Source organism: Macrotis lagotis, chromosome 2, assembly GCF_037893015.1.
Source record: "Macrotis lagotis isolate mMagLag1 chromosome 2, bilby.v1.9.chrom.fasta, whole genome shotgun sequence".
Lineage (NCBI taxonomy): Eukaryota > Metazoa > Chordata > Mammalia > Peramelemorphia > Peramelidae > Macrotis > Macrotis lagotis.
In genome coordinates, this window is record NC_133659.1 from 20,116,881 (window position 1) to 20,135,609 (window position 18,729).

An 18,729-nucleotide genomic window follows, 5' to 3' on the forward strand; every position below is an offset into this window, starting at 1 on the left:
CAGGAATTCCAGGTCCAGGTGGCTGCCTTCTTCTCTGGGATAATCCTGATGCTGTCCCAAGCCAGTCCCACCACTTTAAGCATCAACTGCTCAGAGGCGCTTCCTCTCTGTTCATTCATGGTCATCCTCCTGGAGACGTAGTGCCATGAAGGTTCTGGTCTGGTAGAGCTCTTGTCATGCAACAGGACACTGGAGAGCATGGCACAGCCGTCAATGTCCTGGACCTGGAGGCGGAGGACCGGGGTTCAGGTCCTGGCACTGGCGCATCCTCCCTTGGTCAAATCACCTGGCTTTTCAGGGCCTCGATTTCCCAACTTGTCAAATCAAGGGGTTTGGACCCTCTGGTCCATTCTAGTTCTGCTGCATGGTCTCCTCTGCAGTCTGTATTTTTATTTCTTTATTTATCTACTTATTCACTCATTCCTTCATTTGCAGGGCAGCGGGGTGAAGCGCTTGCCCAAGGCCACACAGCTAGGTCACGGTGACGTGTCTGAGGCCGCACTTGAACCCAGGTCCTCCTGGCTCCGCGGGACCACCGGCCGCCCTCATCACGAGGCTTGATGGTCTGAGGGGGCCTTGCTGGTGAGGACACCCGGGGCGGAATGGGGAGCCCCTGGAGGTGCTCTCAAGGCCACTCTCGGAGGGGGCGCAATAAGAGGACAGTGGGGCGCATTAGCAGGGCAGGGTTTTAGGGGCGGCCAGGTGGCGCGGCGGAGTCAGCAGGCCCTGAGTTCAAATCCAGCCGCAGACGCTTGATCATGACCTCGCTGTGCGGCCTTGGGCAAGCCGCTTCACCCCATGAAACCTTGAAAAAACTAAAAAAAAAGAAGTGAAATGGCTGTACTTCCTGGGGGGTGAGCGGCTGGACGCCTGGGGCGGGCGGGCCTTGCACCCAGGCTCCGCGGCCTCGGGGAGGCGCTGTGGCCTCGCCGGGCTGTCCCTCCCCTCCCCCCCTCCACGATCTCCGCAGTCTCTCCCGGGGCCAGCCTCAGGCCGGGCCACGCAGGCGCAGGCGCGCATGCGCACAGGCCCCCCGCGCCCGAGGGAGGCCCCCGCGGGCCGTCGGGGAGCGCCGAGGGCCGCCGGCACGCATGCGCCGTGCGGCCCCAGCGGCCCCGCCCCCGGGAGCAGAGGCGGGCGACGCCCCGCCCCCTCGCCCCGCCCCGCCGCGCTCCCAGCTCTCGGGGTGTGCCCTCTCCTCCCGCCGCCAGGGGCCGCCAGAGCGCCGCGGCAGCCCCGCCCGCGCTGGACCAGCCCGGCCCAGGACGGGGCGGAGGGCAGAGGCGGAGCCAGCCCGGAAGTGGGGGCGGGGCCCTCCCCGAGGGTCCGGAAGTGATTGGTGGGACAGCACCCGGGGCGGCGAGGCCGAGGCCGGGCCGGAGGGGAGGGCGGGCTCGCGCCTGCGCCGGGGACCTTCCGGCCGTGGCCGCCGCCGGGGGCTGAGGGCACGTCGGGGTCAGTACTCGGGGTGACGGCCGGGGCTCCCTCGCTGGGCGCGGGGCCCGGGGGTCCCGGTGAGGGCCCGAGGGCCCGTGGGGGCGGGTCTGGCGAGGGCGTGTGTGCCGGGGGCGGGGCAGAGGAAGCGGGGGGGGGGCGCCCTTCCTCCATCCGGGGCTCCGGAGGGGGCGGGGCCTCTGCCCAGCGGGGCTTCCCGAGGGGGCGGGGCGAGCTCCGAGCTCCCAGCCCGAGGCCGCGCGGCGCGGGTCCTGGGTTCGAATCCCTTCTTCTCTGGTAACATCCCGCCTGACCGTGGCCAAGTCACGGGCCAGGGCCCAGTTCCCGGGCCCCGAGGGCCCCTGTGGCACCAAGCTGCCCGACGAGCCGGCTGGCACCCCCGCTGCCCCGGGGCCCGGAGCCCGGCGGTTGTCCGTGGTAACAGTAGCGCCGGGCCGCGTGCGGAGTGGCGGAGAGGACACAAAGTAGCGGCCGCGGCTACAAAGTAGCGGCCGCGGCTACAGAGTAGCGGCCCGGCCACAGGGCAGCGGCCACAGGGCAGCCCTGCCCACAGGGCAGAGGCCACAGGGCAGCGGCTGGGCCACAGGGCAGCGGCCCCGGCCACAGGGCAGCGGCCACGGGGCAGCGGCCACAGGGCAGCGGCCACAGAGTCTCGGCTCCAGCCACAGGGCAGCGGCCACAGGGCAGCGGCCCCGGCCACAGGGCAGCGGCCACAGGGCAGCGGCCCCGGTTACAGAGTAGCGGCCACAGGGCAGCGGCCACAGAGTCTCGGCTCCAGCCACAGGGCAGAGGCCACGGGGCAGCGGCCCCGGTTACAGAGTAGCGGCCCGTTTTCTTTGGCCCCGGGCACTCCCGCCATTGCGCTCCCAGTTGGGCCTTGCTTGGCCGAGACACCAGACTGGTTGGCCGTGTCCTCCGGCTCATTTTACAGATGAGAAAACCGAGGCGGACAGGGTGAAGTGACTCGCCCAAGGTCACACGGCTAGCCGTTGTTGGAGGCAGATTTGAACCCGTGACTGAACCCAGGCCTGACTCTCTCTCCATCCCATTGTCTCCCTATCACCAGTAGTTGGTAATGATGGTGATGGTATGGACAGGTGAAGAGCCAGCCCCAGAGCCAGGGAGATCTGGGGACCTCTGGCCTAGCCGGCCAGCCTCGAGCCTGAGACGCAGCCAGAGCCGCTTGCCTTGAGCAGAGGGAGCCCTTCTGGCGTCCCCCACCGGGGGCACCGGCCACCTTTGTCCTGGTAGTGAGTGGCAGCGCCGGAGTTCCACATCGGAACCTTTGACTTCGGTTTAGCAGAAATTCAGGCATTCATCAAAGGCCTCCCTTTCACAGAAGCCCTCGGAATTCCTTTGCTCCTTGGGAATCTCAAGTTTCCTTCCTAGCCCATACGGCACCCCCATAGGAGGGCTTCAGGTTTAGTTTTACCTCCTCCTCCCCCCAGTCCTTACTTTGAAATTTTTATTTTATTTTATTTACCTAAAGATGATTTCTCGTTACTGTTGCCCAGGAGAACATGTCTGTACTAAGCCCTTAAATCTTTGTTGTACTCACCTGGCTCTGGAGGGGAAGGGGCTTGTTAGGGAAGGGAATTGGAGGTTGGGGTGGAGAAAAGTGATGAGCTCAGTGTGAGTGTTTCATTTCCCCTCATTTGTACTCAAAGACCTTTCAGCAGGACTCACCTGGCTGAGTTCAAACCCTCCCCTTACATTGGTGTGGTGACCCAGGAGACCACTGAGCCCTGGTTCCAACATCTGTGAAGTGGAGATGATATCTGGAGTATCAGCCAAGGTTACTGCGAGGCCCCAGTGAGATGTCAAATCTTCAGTGCTTTCTTTTTGCCAGCTCTCTGCTAAAATCTGAGGATGCAAAGAAAAACAAAATCTGTGTCAAATGCTTCCCAGATCTTAAAGGGCTTCTATTCTTTTTTTTAAAGATTTTGCAAGGCAATGGGGTTAAGTGGCTTGTCCAAGGTCACACAGCTAGGTCATTAATAAGTGTCTGAGGCCAAAAGGGCTTCTATTCTAAGGGGAGCTGGGGCAAAATGTAGACAGCTCAGTAAATATACAAACTACATTCAGGGTAGGTGGAAGAGACTGAGGGAGATGGGGACAGGAAGTAGCAAAGCTAGATTTGAACTCAGGTCTCTTGATTCTAAATCTGGCTGGTACACAGTAGTGGAGCTCCTGTGCAGAGTAACCTCTGAGGTAGAGGGGCCTGGGTCAGAAAGGGGAGAGCCCCTAGGTGCAAGGGAAAGGGACAGAAACTAGGTAGGGCCACATATACATATGGCAGGTGCTTAATACATGCCTTTAAAGTTTGTTAAGCTCTTGCTTCACAATATCCCTGTGAAGCAGGGCCTAGCAGTTCAGAAATGGTCTTGGGTCAGGATGAATGCAGAAAATCCATGCTACTGGCCTTCACTTCTCTGTCTTCTGGGTGATGGGAGCCGGTAATAGCCATGTGTTTAGGTGCAGTCTGGAAAAGTGCTCACCTGCTCCCCAACCAAAGCCAGCCTACCTGCCCTCATGACTGCTTTATTAATTAATTAATTAATTAATTAATTAATTTGTTTATTTTCGGATGGGAGTGGTTAGGGTTAAATGACTGGTCCTCTTGATTTCAGAACCATGCTCTATCCACTGCTGCCTAGCTGGCCTGAGGATTGATTTTTGGTCCTATTTCTTTTTTTTTTTAATTTAAGGCAGTGGAGTTAAGTGACTTGCCCAAGGTCACACAGCTAGGCAATTATTATTAAGTGTTTGGGGTCAGATTTGAACTCAGGCCCTCCCAACTCCAGGGCCTGGTGCTCTATCCATTGTGCCACCTAGCTGCCCCCTGGCCCTGTTTCCTGATAAAGGAGCACTGTGTCCCTCAGAGCGCTCCCCCCTTTCCTGCTCAGTATCTTAAAAAGGTCTTTTATGGACTGGCCAGTTTCAAGCCCACCAGTGTTTAATGCATCAGAAGGTCAATTCACAAGCTTCCAACATAAATAAGATAAAAATTACTCCTTCAGTTGCTCCAGAGCCTTTTAATTTTTAATCATTCTTCTGCACCCTCTCTGGAAGAGCCCTGTCACGCTCCTCCTCAGACACTGTCCCAGTGAAATGGAGCAACAGTGGGCAGCCTCCAGCATCCCTATCCAAAGGAGGGCAAGTCTAGGGGGATGGAATTAGCCTTGTGGAGGTGGAGGCCGGGCCAGACTTAGAGCAAGAGAGGACAACCTCGTGGGCAGCAGACTGAGGCCCCTCCTCGGTGGGTGGACTTTGCTTGAATGATTATTTCAACTACTGTCCTATTTTTGCCAGTCTGACAGCTGTTTCCATAGAAACCGGGGAAGAGACAGGCGCTTTCAGCAGAGTTGTTAAACCTATCTTCAAGGCTTCAGCTGTGAATGCCAGGCAGTGTTGGACAGGCTCATCTTGAAATGATCCTTTTAAAAATTAAGGCTCTAAAATGTTCTGAAAGACCATAAAGATTCAATTGTTTAATGAGCTAAGACGATTAAGTTAACAAAGAATCTTCCAGATTCATCAGCTTTGCTACTTAGCTTGCTAGAATTCTTTTGATGTAAATTTATGGAAGCCTTTGATTTGGTTCTAAAGCCTTACATCTCTCTATCAGTATATAAAATCTGGTATTGGGTTCTGTAGCAATGCATTTCTTCCTTGAAAAATGAAAGATAATAAATTAAGAAATGTTGCTATTCACTGGCTGTACATGTTGCAAGTGATGTTCCAAGGATAGTTCTGTACAACCTCATAACAATCCCACGAGCATTGATGATGCACCTACAGTAGACATGCCAGGGACTGCCGAGTCCTGGTTCCTGCCCTCAAGGAGCTTGTGCTAGTTACGAGAGAGGACAGTGTGAAAGGAAAGGCAGGAACAAGGCATGGGGCACATCCTCTTTCAGGAAGCTCCCCGGGCTCCTCATTGTCATTAGCAGAAGCTGGTTTGACTGTGAAAACCCCTTGCTGTTTGGCTCCAGCCTCTCTTCCTTCAGCTTCCCCTCTCCCCACTTCCTGTTCTCCCACCTTTATGCCTTCCCCCAAGGCTACCCCTCCTGCCCTGCTGCCTTCTCCCTCTGCATCTCTGCTTGCTGGGATCGCAGGACTGGCTAAGTTTCTTTGTGTTGACTCTTGAGCCCCTTTGCCCTCTTTCACAGATTCTGAGAATAAGTGAAATAGAGGCTCAGGGTTAGGTAGAAATTCATGAAAATAAAGGGGTGATATTGTTCTGGTCCATGTTCTTGGAGGCTTTTTAGGGTGAATGGATTCCAGGTGAACTATCCTTATTCCACAGGAAGACCATCCTAACTCCCTACCCTTAAATAGCATGTCAGCTTCTACAGGACAGGAGCAGTTTAGATTTTGTATTTGTATCCCCCAGCATAGTATAATGCCATGTATATGGTAGGAGCTTAATAAATGCATGTAGCACAAATAAGTAAATGTTCTGAAGAGAGTAGCTGTAGAGGACAGAGAAAAGGTAGGATTTAAATCATTTGTCAACTCTCTCCAGAAGATGGAAGTCTGTTTTTCATATAATTATGCTTTTTTTTAGTGTTGTATCAGGAATTTAGAATTTTATAAACTGGATAAAGTGGTGTTCATCTTTCAGATTTAAATCAGAAGGCGGCATGTGGAGATTTGTAGCTGGGAGAAAATTAGTTACATTTTAAAAATAACATTATTTTTTATTTATTCCCCTTAAGAAAGGAGGCAGGCAAGAATAGTGAACTTTTATCTAGTTTTAAGGTTTGCAGGCCCTTATATCATCATGTTCTTTCATCTTCACAGTGATCTTGGGAAGGAGATAGGTCTGCTTTATGAGAAGGATGGTGAAGGGAATCCTGGAAAAAAGAGGGACTTGGAACCCTTCTCTTCCCCAGTGATGAAGTGCTTAGTATAATCTAGGCTTTTCTTGTTCTTCATTGTTCTTGCTACTTGACACAGAATGTTGTTAATGCTTTGTTTTGGAAGAGAACCAATGATATCATAGGTGATGTCTTTAGTTATGGCCTCACTCTCTCTTCCTGAGTCATAGAAGTATAGTGGCAGGACCACAGTCTAGATAATGGTGATGTCCTCGGGGTGTAATGGATGGCCTTAGTGTCTTTGAAGTCTGACCAAGCTCTAAGCCTCTACTGTATCTATTTTTGCCACCTTCATGGCTGTTGGAACGAATTATTCTCTTCGCTCATTCTGTCAGGGAAAGTCTTCATATGGTTGGTGTAGATAGACTCAAGTCACCGATGGGTACCCCCAGCCTGCTTTAACTGATAACTGGATTGTGGCTGCTCACATGCTAGCTTTTTTGGAGCCACAAGTGAGAGTTGGGTTAAGGTAAACCCCAAAGGTAGACGATCAGCCTTGAAAAGGGCTTGTAAACCTCTTACCCAGAGAGGCTAGCCCTCCCTGAACACTCCACAAAGGCTGGGGAATTAGGCAATTTCACAATTTAAGTGATTTCTTGGTGTAGGCTAATAAGTCCATAGATACAGGGATAGGTAGGTAGCTAGATGGAAATGTAGATAGAGCATTTCTTTAGTTCTTATCATGTGCCACATATTGGGAATGCAAATACTGGGCGGGGGGGGGGGGGGGGGAAGATAGTTCCCTACTCTCAAAGAGCTTACATTCTAATGGAGAGACATCATCTAAAAAGGACCTAGAAGAGAGATGAGATATAGTGGAAAAGTCTGGAAAATCAGGAGCAGAGCTGAGAGAATTGAGCCTGGCTAACCTGGGTTCTTCTGGAGTCCTGTTCCCTGGTGGGACCTTGCCATTCAGAAGAGGTACCCAGGGCAGAGGAGATCACTTTTGGTGGAAAAAGAGGAGACTCAGGAGTTGAACTGGGAGAGTTTCTCCTTTGGCCACTTGTTAGCTTGTGTATTTTGCTGTAGGAAAGTGTAGTATCACAGTTGTAAGTGGATGTTAGAACATGGTATTGTTAACATTTAAGATTTGTATAATTTGGGTGAAACCATTAACAATTACAAATAAAAGACTGAAAGCCTTACTTAGTGTTTTTTTTTTAACAGTGTACCTGCCTTGGGATATAAGCAAGAACCAACAATTTTGTTATTTGTTTCCTCTGTGCCAGACATTACATTAGTATGTACAGTGAATTCCTAATTGGAATGAATGAGCTCCTTAAGGAAAAGTTAAGGAAGTTCCTTCTTTCCCATGGGAGAGTTTCTTCATTGGAACTTGAGATTTCTTTTTTTCTCTTTTGAAAGTATAAAAAAAAGTATGCTTCAATCTGTATTCAGACACCATCAGTCCTTTCTCTGGGGATGGAAGGCATTTGTCTTGGATCATTGTATTGCTGGGAATAGCTAAATCATTCAGAGCTGAGCATCCTACAATATTGCTGTGTTATGTTGTACATAGTACACTTTACTTTGTATCACTAAGTTGTCTCAGGTTTTTTGATAGCATCCTGCTCATATCTTTTTTTGTCTTTTAAATGATTTATGTATTTTTACATTGTTGTGAAAGTAGGCATACCCCCCCCTCGAAAAAAAATTGAGAAATTGCAAGAGAAATGAAGTGAGAGCAAAAAACAAGTGTATTTTAGTCTATGTTTAGATAATTTTGGCTCTGTCTCTGGGATGGCTTGCATTTTTTATCCTAAGTCGATCAGAAAAATCTGCTCATTATTTCTTAAGACAGTAGTATGCCATCAAAATTACACAATACAATTTGTTCAGCCATTCCCCAGTTGATGGGAATTTTTTCCCCATCCCATTTTCCAATTCTTTACCACCAGAAAACAGTTTCTATCAATATTTTTGTACATATATAAGTCCTCACCCTCTTTTGGGATATAGACTTTGTAGTGGTATTGCTAGGTCAAGTGATATACGTGGTTTTATAGTCCTTAGGTCAAAGAACTTCAGATTTCTTATGTCGTGGAACTGGTGCAGAGATCACCTCAGTGCACTAAACCAATGCCTTCTCTAGCTCTCCAGTGGTCCTGAGATCTTTGTTCTATCAAATTATCTTGAATCACAACAACTCACATGCATAATGTGCTTTCAGAATGTTTCCTTCCACTCTTTGGAGCTGGTACCAAAGTTAGGATCCTAAGTTTTGAATGGAAGGGCACACTTCCTTACATTTTACTGATGAAGAAAGTGAGGAACAGAGAGTTACGGTGACTTATTTAAGTTTACACTTAGGTTGTCTGTCGCAGGATTTAGGCTTAGCTGCTTTCCTCTAAAGACTGTCTTCTTTCCACTTGCTCTTAATGGACAGTACAAATCCTAGGATTCCCATTTTCAGATGAGGAAACTGAGTCTCAGAGAGGCAACATGACTTGTCCATAGCAAATCAGATCCAGAGTTGGGACTCAAAAACATTCCTTATCTTTTCCTGTGTCTACAAGAAAATGTTTCCCAAAATTTATCACACCAAATTTTAACTAAGTTTTTTAGTGTACAAAAATTGACTTTCCCTTCACTTATCCCTTTCCCCATTTCTCCTCCTCCTGCCCCCCCAAGACCAAATTAAATCCTTGTTACAAACATGCGTAGTCAAGCAAAAAACAAATTCCTGCAATGGCCTCTTCCAAACGAAGTATGTCTTATTCTGCTCTGAGACCATCAGGTTTTCTGGCAGGAAATGGAAGGGTAATTTTTCATCACAGGTTTTCTGGAATCCCAGTTTGTCCTAGGGATCAAGATGACATTTTTCCAGAAATGCAGGGCTTGACTTCTCTACACACGATCCAGAGTTATTCTCATCCAGGTCCTCATAAAACTTTGGTAAAGAACCTGTCTGAGTTGCTGGAACCTTCTGCATCTCAGGGGCAGGATTATGCCTTATCATTTAATCTGTGACAGTCCTCTAACTTTTCAAACCATTTATTTTCAATATGAGGCCTCATGAGCAATGTGCTACTCCTTTTGTTGCCCACCATGTGGCTTTCCACCACTCTTTGGGTCACCTTTCATTTTGATGCTTAAGAAATGGTGAGACTTTATGACACACAGCCATGGAGCAAGATGAAGTATATTGGTATGATCTGGCTAGTCTTTTGGTCAGGAGTCCCTGGTGTTCTTGAAGCATGAGACAGTCTCTTTAGTGTGGTCCCAGCATAAGATTCCTTTGGCTTAGTTCTGATCTTGGCTTGTGGACATCAGGGCAACCTTCTGAAGTTGACATATGGATGTACTTTCCTGGTAGACTTCCCAGCCCAATCTCCAGTCATTGTCTGATCCATCAGCATCCTTCATCTATTTTGACCAATCATTTTTTAAAACTGTTACCCATAGGATCATAGATCTAGAGATGAAAGAGACCCTTGAGATTGGCTAATCCAAACCTGTCATTTTATAACTGAAGAATTTGAGAGTGATTAATTGAACTGTAAGTTTTAATGGAAATACAGTATAAGTATATTGTTAACAACAAAAGATTAAAAGTTGATTATGTTTTCCTAAGCTGATTGTTGTGGGAAAACACTTAAAAATATGTTAACTCCTCACCTGGTTTTTGTGGAGATTTGTGGCTTGGCAGAGCCCAGCAGGACCCACCGCCTGGCCCTTAGTTGTCTCTGATTCTTTCTGGGTAACCACTCTGCCCTTTTTGCTTTTGCACTTCTTTTATTGATGTCTTTTATTTATATGTCACCTTCTTTTATGAATGTGTCCCTCCCTCCTGCATAACAGAAGAATAAAGGAAGGAAAAAGCAGTTCAGACAAACCAATGTGTCAGCCTCCTCCAAGTGTGATCAAGAGAGTCTGGAATTGATGGTGGCTCTGGTCCAATCAGCCCACCTCTCAGCCTCGGTTTCCCCAGCTGTTCCAAGGAAGTGATGTTCAATTTGCTGTTTGTCATCCATGATAGTCCATCTTCTGCCTGTCCTTATGGACTGCAGGTTGTCCCCCATTTCTACTATTATTGAAGCAACTTATTAGTGTAGTGGAAAGAGCTCTGGGTAGGCAGACACTTCCTAACAGTGTGGCCCTGTCTCAGCTGCCTCTCAGAGTTGTGAGGACTCATTGAGATCATATTTCTAAAGAGTCTAGCACGTATGGCTTATTTCCTTTCTTTTAAACATTATATTTTATTTTATTTTAAAGAAAGATTTGCTTTCTTTCCCCTCCATGTTCTCATCCTTCCCCTTGACCTCCCAACCTGTCTTTATTGAGAAAATAAGAAACAGAAGCCAGTACTATAAACTCATTTAATCATGGAAGATTTCCACAATGACCTGTCCAGATGTCTCAGAACTCTGAGTCAGGAGTTGAGCACCATGTTTCATCCCGAGTCCTGTGGAATTGCATTCGTTAGAGTTCCCAAGTTGGGCCATTTTTTTCCCCATGGAGTTTGTTGGAGAAGGGCTTGGCAATAACTTTGCTTGCCACAACAGGGCAGGATGCATAGTAGAAGTTCAGTATTATTATCCCTTTTTTTATAGACAGGGAAACTGAGGTTCAGGTTGAGGGGAACATAAAGTAACTTGTTCAGTGTACACAGCTAGTAAGCGTTATAGGTCTCAGAGCCTAGACACGAATCCATTTCTGTTTCTCTGAATCAATGTCCAGTTCTCTTTCTGGCATATTGTTCTATTTTTGTCTTAAGGGGGAAAAAGAGGATAATAGTTTAACTGGATTTTTGAGACCACAAAAGCATCTTTTAGTTTTTTAAAAATAAAGCATGCTTGGGGTGGCTAGGTGGCACAGTGGATAGAGCACCGGCCCTGGAGTCAGTACCTGAGTTCAAATTTGCCCTCAGACACTTAATAATTACCTAGTTGTGTGGCCTTGGGCAAGCCACTTAACCTCATTGTCTTGCAAAAACCTAAAAAAAAAAATAAAGCATGCTCATGCAAGCTTGTTGGTAGAGAGGAAGAAGCTAGTGATTAAATTGATCAATAAATGTCCTTATGTACCTTCTATGGACCAGACCTTGGGGGTATAAAGGAAAAGATGAAGCAATTCTACCTTTAAGAGTTTGCATTCTATTGAGAGGGATAATACATGCGTGCATGCTTGCATGTGTGTGTGTGTGTGTGTGTGTGTGTTCATCCAATAAGTATGAGATTGTATTGGAGGGAGAACGTTAATGTGGAGGATCATTAGCAGAGTTTTAAAGGAGACAAGGAATTGCCTAAGAGGCAGAGATGAGGAGGGAATGACAGACAAGGGGGACAGACAGAACAAAGGAATACAGTGAAGTTAAGACTTGGAAATTTAATCTGAGCATTTTCTGCACTGATAGATGACAGTCAAAACTATGGGAGTTGATGAAATCAAATGAAATAGATTCAGGACAGAGCCTTGCTAATAAACAAGGTCAAATGCAGAAAGAGGTGAAGAAAAAAGGGATTTGAGAACACGCCGGATTTGCCAATTAAAAGATTATTAATATAGAACAGTTTTAATTGAAATATGATACTAGAAGTCAGATTGCAAATGGTAGGGACATTTTTGCTAGGAAAAGTAATTGAAGGAAACAATTATGAATAACTTCTAGGATTATGGATCTGGAGCCTGAAGGGAAGAGGAGGAGGAGTTCTCTGAAAACGATCTTGATTTTTCTCAGTACAAAATGAGGAGTGGACAAAATAGAGATCAGCTGGAGATGTGAGAGAATGAATGTGTTAATGGATGCTAAAAGATATTACAGAAGGTAGAAGGGTTATGGTGAAGATTATTAGTGGCACAGTCCTTGAGAGGGATCTTCATGTAGGAAGGACAAGAGTATGGAAGGAAACAGAGAAGAGGAATGATGTAGTCCCTCCTGTCTGATGGTCTTGAATTCCATGAAAATAATTACACATTCAAAATTTTACAAAATTTTTCACAACCTCATTTGGATTTGGACAGGGATACAATCTTTATGGAATTCCCTCTGACTTTTCTACTGTTTGGAAAGATTTCTTCTGCAGCAAAAAAATGCTTAATGTCAATTATTAAAGTGTGTGGTTTGGCAAAACTATACTAAGCAGGAACCCTTCAGATTGGTCTATATTGGCAAATTTGGGACTTTTCTAAAATGGCAAAGTTTAGGAACATTAGAACCTGACCTATTCCAGTAATGTTGCTTAATACTTTTTTTTAATTATTTTTAATTTTATTTTTTCCAATTACTTATAAAGATATCTTTCAATATTAATTTTTCATAAGATTTTGAGCTCCACATTTTTCTTCTTCCCTCTCTTTTCTCCCCCATCCCCATGACAGTAAATAATCTGATATAAATTATACATGTCAAACATATATCCATATTAGTCATGTTGTGAAAAAAAGAATCAGAACAAAATGGAAAAATCCATGAGAAAGAAAAGACATAACATTTTAAAAAGTGAAAATAGTGTGTTTGGGTCTCCATTCAGGCTCTCCAGGTCTTTCTCTGGATGTGGATGGTGATTATTCTATTTCTAAGAAGACCTAAAACTATCATAGTTGATCATCACAGGTACAGAGATCTCCTGGTTTTGCTGACTTCACTCAGCATCAGGTAAGTCTTTCCAGATTTTTCTGAAATATGCCTCCTCATGATTTTTCACTGGACAGTTTAGTATTCTGTTGCAGTCATATATTATAATTTGTTGAGCCCTTTCCCAATTGATGGGCATCCTCTTAATTTACAATTTTTTGCCACCTCAAAAAAAGAGCTGCTGTTAATATTTAATAGTACATGTGCATCCTTTCCCTTTTTTTTTTATTGAATTCTTTGGGATACAGACCTAGTAGAGGTGTGGATGAATCAAAGGGTATGTATAGTTTGATTGCCTTTGAGCTTAGTTCCACATTGCTCTCCATCAGAATTTATTCCTTTTCTGACATGTTAGTCAATCTGATAGGTTCGAGGTGGTACCTCAGAATTGTTTTAATTTACATTTTTCTAATCAATAATGGTTTAGAGCATTTTTAAAATATAACTATAGATAACTTTCTTTTCTTCATCTGAAAACTGCCTATTCATATCCTTTGACTATGAATTAGGGAATGACCTATATTCTTAAACATTTGACTTAGTTCTCTATATATTTTAGAAATGAATACTTTTGACTTTAAAAATTATTTCTCAGCTTTCTACTTTTCTTCCAATCTTATTGCATTGATTTTGTTTGTGCAAAATCTTTTTAATTTAGTGTAATCAAAATTAACTATTTTGCATTTTATAGTGCTCCCTATCCCTTGTTTGCTTATGATTTTCTCCCCTCTCCATATAGCTGACAGATAAACTTTTCCTTGATCTCCTAATCGGCTTATGTCTAAATCCTGTATCTATTTTGACTTTTTCTTGCTATGGGGTGTCCATGCCTAGTTTCTGCCATACTGCTTTCCAGTTTTCCCAGCAGTTGTTAGAGAAATCGGATATCTTTGGGTTTATCAAACAGTAGATTTCTGTGCTTATTTCATACTGTTTCTTTTATACCTAAGCTATTCCATTCTATTTCTTAGCCAGTACTAAAGACACTTTATATTTAGGTCACCTTCCTCTGCAATTTTTTTTTATTAATTCTCCTGATATTCTTGATCTTTTGTTCCTCCAGAAGAATTTTGTTACTATTTTTTCTAACTCTAAATTTTTTTAATTTGATTAGTAGAGCACTGAATAATAGATTAATTTAGATAGAATTGTCAGTAGTTAGACTAATTCATAAGCAGTTGATATTTTTCAATTGTTTAGATCTGACTTGTTTGAAAAGTGTTTTGTAATTGTGTTGATAAAATTTTTTTTCTCTCTAGTGTTTTTAATGTATTAGGTGCTTACATTTTGTCAAGTTTTTTTCAACATCTATTGAGATAATCATGATTTCTCTTAGTTTTGTTATTTATATGATCAATTATGCTAATAGTTTTCCTATTATTGAACCAGCCCTACATTCCTCATATAAATTCCACCTAGTCATGGTGATAAATTGCTAAATTTAAATTTTTTGCATCAATATTCAATAGGAAAGTTGGTCTATGGTTTCTTTTTTTCAGTTTTGACTCTTCCTGGTTTAACTGTCAGCACCATATTGGTGACATAAAAGGAATTTGACAGGACATCTTCTTTTCCTATTTTTCAAATAGTCTATGTAATTGGAATGAATTGTTCTTTCCTGCTTAACAGTTCTATGGTAAAAAGTGGTGATGAGCTCTGAGTTTGAAGACCCTCTCTGTTTCTGCCCCCCTTGACGTGATTCGTTGGTGAGCTCCACAGATCTTTCAACCAGAACAACTCACAGAGGAGCCTCCTTGGGGTCTAGAGGTGTGGAGGCCTGCATCAGTAGAGAGACCTCAGAGACGCACACATCCTGAAGCATTGAAGGTCTCTGTATGGGAAAAATAGACAGCTACCTTCCCCTATTCCTCTGGCTCCCCTTATCATTGTTCCTGAGCTCTTTCAGCATGACTTACATAGCATTTTGTAGCTTTTGCTAATTGTTTAAGGTACTTTGGGTGTTGGTTTAAATAGGTTTTTATGCTTGAGTCTGTGAGGACCGGGACTGTATCTTAAGCTTCTTTTTTCTCTTAGTGTTCATCACCTGCTAGGTTCTCAGAAAAATACAGTTCTGTGACATCTAGATTAAGCATGCATGGACTTTTGTTTATGTTTTTTCTATTTTGTTATTATAAATTTGCTAACCATCAACAAACATGAATTTTCCTTAGAAAAGAATAGAAAAAGAACTCTATATAACTTTTTAGGAAAAAATGTGTTAAAATACAATGTTATTTCTAGTACTGCACTCTACGCATTTCCTTCTAAGCTTTTTTATGTTCTTTTCTGTGTAATTTTTTCTATCCTTATTCCATTTATTTCAAAAAACATTTAAGTGCCTGCCGTGTGCAGGATATTGTGGTTAAAAAAAAATCCCTTGACTTTAGTCTGGAGTTAAAGGAATAAAATACATAAAATAGTTTTAACATTTGTTTTGAAAAAATTTGAGTTCCATATTCTTTTCCTTTCCCCGACCTTCCCCATTAAGAAGGGAATATAGATTAATATACATTATACATTACACATTACAGTCATCCAAAACATATTTCCATTATTAGTCATGTTGTGAAAGAAAACTTTTTTTCTGTGTATTTTCTAAATATTTTATTTATGCTCTTCTCTAATTTTTTTTGTATCACTGTCACCCTCCTCTCACTTTCCCAGATCCCCAAGAATAAAAGCCTGAAAGTCCTGTTTTGTAACAAATTAGTATAATCAAACAAAACAAATCCACACATGGTCTGTATCTGAGAACATATGTCTCATTTGGCACCTTTATTCCATCACCTCAGCCAGAAATGAGTAGTTTGCTTCATTGTTTGTTATCTCTGGTTGATCATTGCATCAATCAGTCTCTGTAAGTTTTTCACAATTGTTTCCTTTACAAAGTTTCTAAACTTTGGTTCTCCTGGTTCTGCTCAGTTGCCTCAGAATCAGTCCCTGTGTTTGCTCCCAGATTTCTGACTGGCCCTGCCAGTTCTGATCACTCAAGGATGCTCCATCCCATTCCTATTCTAGAATTGTCTAGTTGATAGACCCCACTTTGTTTCTGGTTTTTGCTTCACCAAAGAAGTTTGTGTCAATTTTGTTCCCGTAGGTCTTTTCTCTCTTTGGTACGTTTGTCATATATATGTCTAAGAGTAATAATACTGAGGCATAGAGTGTCATTCATAGTTGAGTAATTTTCTTTTTATAGATACAGTTTTCAGAATAGTTGGAGTAATTTGCTAATCTATCAGCAGGAAGTTATTGGGCCTGCCCTTCCACAGCCCCTCTAACAATGGACATCTTCCTTTTTTTTTGTTTGTTTTAGTCAGTGGGACAGGAATGAGATGGTAACTCCGAGGTGTTTTATTTGAATTTCTTTTGTTTCTTTTTTTTAGTTACTGATGCTTCCTTTCTAGTGAATTGGTTCTTCATATCCTTTGCCCATTCATTGATTGGGCAAATAGTTCTGGTTCGTATTTGTGTCTTACAGATCTTGAATATCAGATTTCCATTAGGGAAATTTTCTGCAAATATTTTTTCTCTCAGTTAATTATGTCCTTATAATTCTGACAGCACTGATTTTGTTTGTACAAAAACTTGTTTGTACAAAAACTTCATTTTATGTAATTTCAATTTTCCAACCTGTGACACCCTCAGTGTACAGCCAGAATTGTGAGAGGTGACTCCTTCTCTACTCCTTTAATTTCCTTATGGTGTGATCATATATAATTTGCCCTAATTTGACCTATTCTGTGTTCAAAAGTGAAAAAGTAAAATGAAAACTATGGGATCAGTTGAAATACTAAAAACTTAAAATTTTTAATTCACCCATTTTGTCGTTGGTAGAGTCAATCCTTTTCATAGAATAGAGATTGGGCCAGAGTTTTCATTTACTCAGTGATCAACCAGTCATCAAAGCATTTGGGACCTCCCAGTGGCAAATTACTGCTCCCAGTAGTTGGGGAGCAAGGCCGTCCTGAGTAGGGACACCACAGGTACAAATAGGCATATGTGGGCAAAGTAAGTTTGAAGGCAAAAAATGCAGTGTCATTAAATGCAAGTGGTTTGGGAGATCCCTGGCAGTTGTCAGGCTTTCTCTCAGGAGAAGCATTCAGAGATGAGGGAAGGAGAAGCCCATCATTCTGGGGGAACAGGGAATACATGAACTTAGCTGTAGATGGGGATGGAGGATCAGAGAGAAGACCCATTGGACTGATTTGAGGGAAAGTGATGTCTAATGAGACTGGAAAGGGGAGGTGGCACCAGGTGGTTGAGAACTTCCAAGGGAAACCGAAGAGTTTAGGTTTTCTTCCAGAGGCAGTACCCAGTCCTGGGGCTTAATGAATGTCAGCTGCCCATCGATTCTACATCTAAGATAGACTGATGGGTGAAATGTGGGGAGAGACAGGAGCTTGGGAGCCCAGTTTGGGGGGACTTGGAGAGGTGATGGTTTGGGGAACAGCCAAGGGTCAGAGGCCAAATGGGCTCTGGAGGTAAAAGCAGTCAGATTGGACTTGATAGTTGAGGTGAGCAGAGTGAGGAGCAGGTGAAGCCTGAGGGGGAAGCATGGGACAGAAATCAAAGACCAGGGTTTTATCCCTCCAGGTGCAGTTGCGGCTCAGGGGTCTGTCATTAGTCAGACAGAAGTCAAGCTCCCTGTTCATGAGAACAGAGGGGCCTGCCCTGGATCTGAGGGTAGCATTGAGTGCTCCTGGCAGTGCCCTCAGTGTCTTTGCAGTGGCCAACACTCCCTGCTTCCAGTTGAGGGAGAGTTCCTCATTTTTTGCAGATCTCTAGATTTCAAATAATTTTTGATATTGGTCAGAGTTTTCTTTGATTTTTCTTAGCTCTCCAACCTTAGTTCTTCTCCTGTATCTTTGTATCAGGGCCAGCATCTCTACCATGCTTCATTTTTGGGCAGATGGCCTGGTTGGTCCAATGCTAATCCTTTGGGGTTTTCTGGCTCCTCTAGCATCTCTGGACAGGCCTGTGCCTGCTCTGCCCCATTGTGAGCTTTTTGAGACTCTACTGATGGAAGCTGCAGTCAGTCTCCAGCACCTCCCAGCACCCACTCCCCACCCCCCCACCCCACCCATCAGCCCCACAGTTTGGGGTTTTCTCTGGGGATTCCTAGATTCAGGGGCTTGTTGGCTCCATTGGGGCCTGTTGGGAGGCAAGGCCAGGCTGGTGCCGGCTCTTTCTCTGGCCTCGGGAGGCCGACTTCTTGTGGAGCCCCAGGGTGGAAGCAGCACAGAACACAGATCTGTATTTGGTCAGGTTTTACTGAAGGGCTTGTGGGAGCTGGGTGGATGCCTCACAGACAGTCTTCCTAGCAGACTTTAGCAGTCCCAAAAGGATCTGGGGAGACCTGGCATTCTGGTAATTGGAAGATTGGTTGAAGGAAATGATGTGGTTCAAGCTAGAAGAGAGGAGACTGAAGGGAGGACTGGAAGCTCCCTCCAAGAATCTGTAGCATTATTAGAGTTAAATGATGAAACCTTTATGAAGTGCTTATTGTAGGGGAATGGGGAAAGAAGGGGAATTCTTGAGAGGAAATTATTAACACAAGCAAGCTAGCCCCTGCCCTAGGGGAGTATACATTTTCATGGGCTCTGAGGTAAAATGTGGCAATATATAAACTTGCTGGCCTGCTTTGGAAATGTCTGGGAAGCAACCTCAAGGCTTGATTCCAGCCAGATCAGGCAAAACCCTCTTGTGACAGCTCCTGAGGCCAGGTCCAAGGTTCAGGTGGGAAGGGAGTAAGGAGTGTGGCTGCGTTTTAATGATGGTTTGGTCATTTGTTGCCAAATGGAGAGTGCAGGGTGA

The 18,729-nt window shown here is 44.5% G+C and overlaps 1 protein-coding gene across 6 annotated transcripts in view; it reads left to right on the top strand.

The window, feature by feature from the left end:
- Positions 1-1,405: 1,405 nt before the first annotated feature.
- Positions 1,406-18,729, top strand: part of OMA1 (OMA1 zinc metallopeptidase) — a 300,900-nt gene continuing 283,576 nt past the window's right edge. For 3 of the 6 annotated variants that reach the window (XM_074221324.1, XM_074221325.1, XM_074221326.1), the window contains exons 1-2: positions 1,406-1,455; positions 12,812-12,936. In XM_074221324.1, coding sequence (XP_074077425.1) covers positions 12,833-12,936 — 104 coding nt within the window. In that variant the 5' untranslated portion in view covers positions 1,406-1,455; positions 12,812-12,832. Of the gene's footprint in view, positions 1,456-7,064; positions 12,937-14,544; positions 14,743-18,729 lie in introns of those variants that run through there. The other 3 variants (XM_074221328.1, XM_074221329.1, XM_074221327.1) reach the window with 3 other exon arrangements.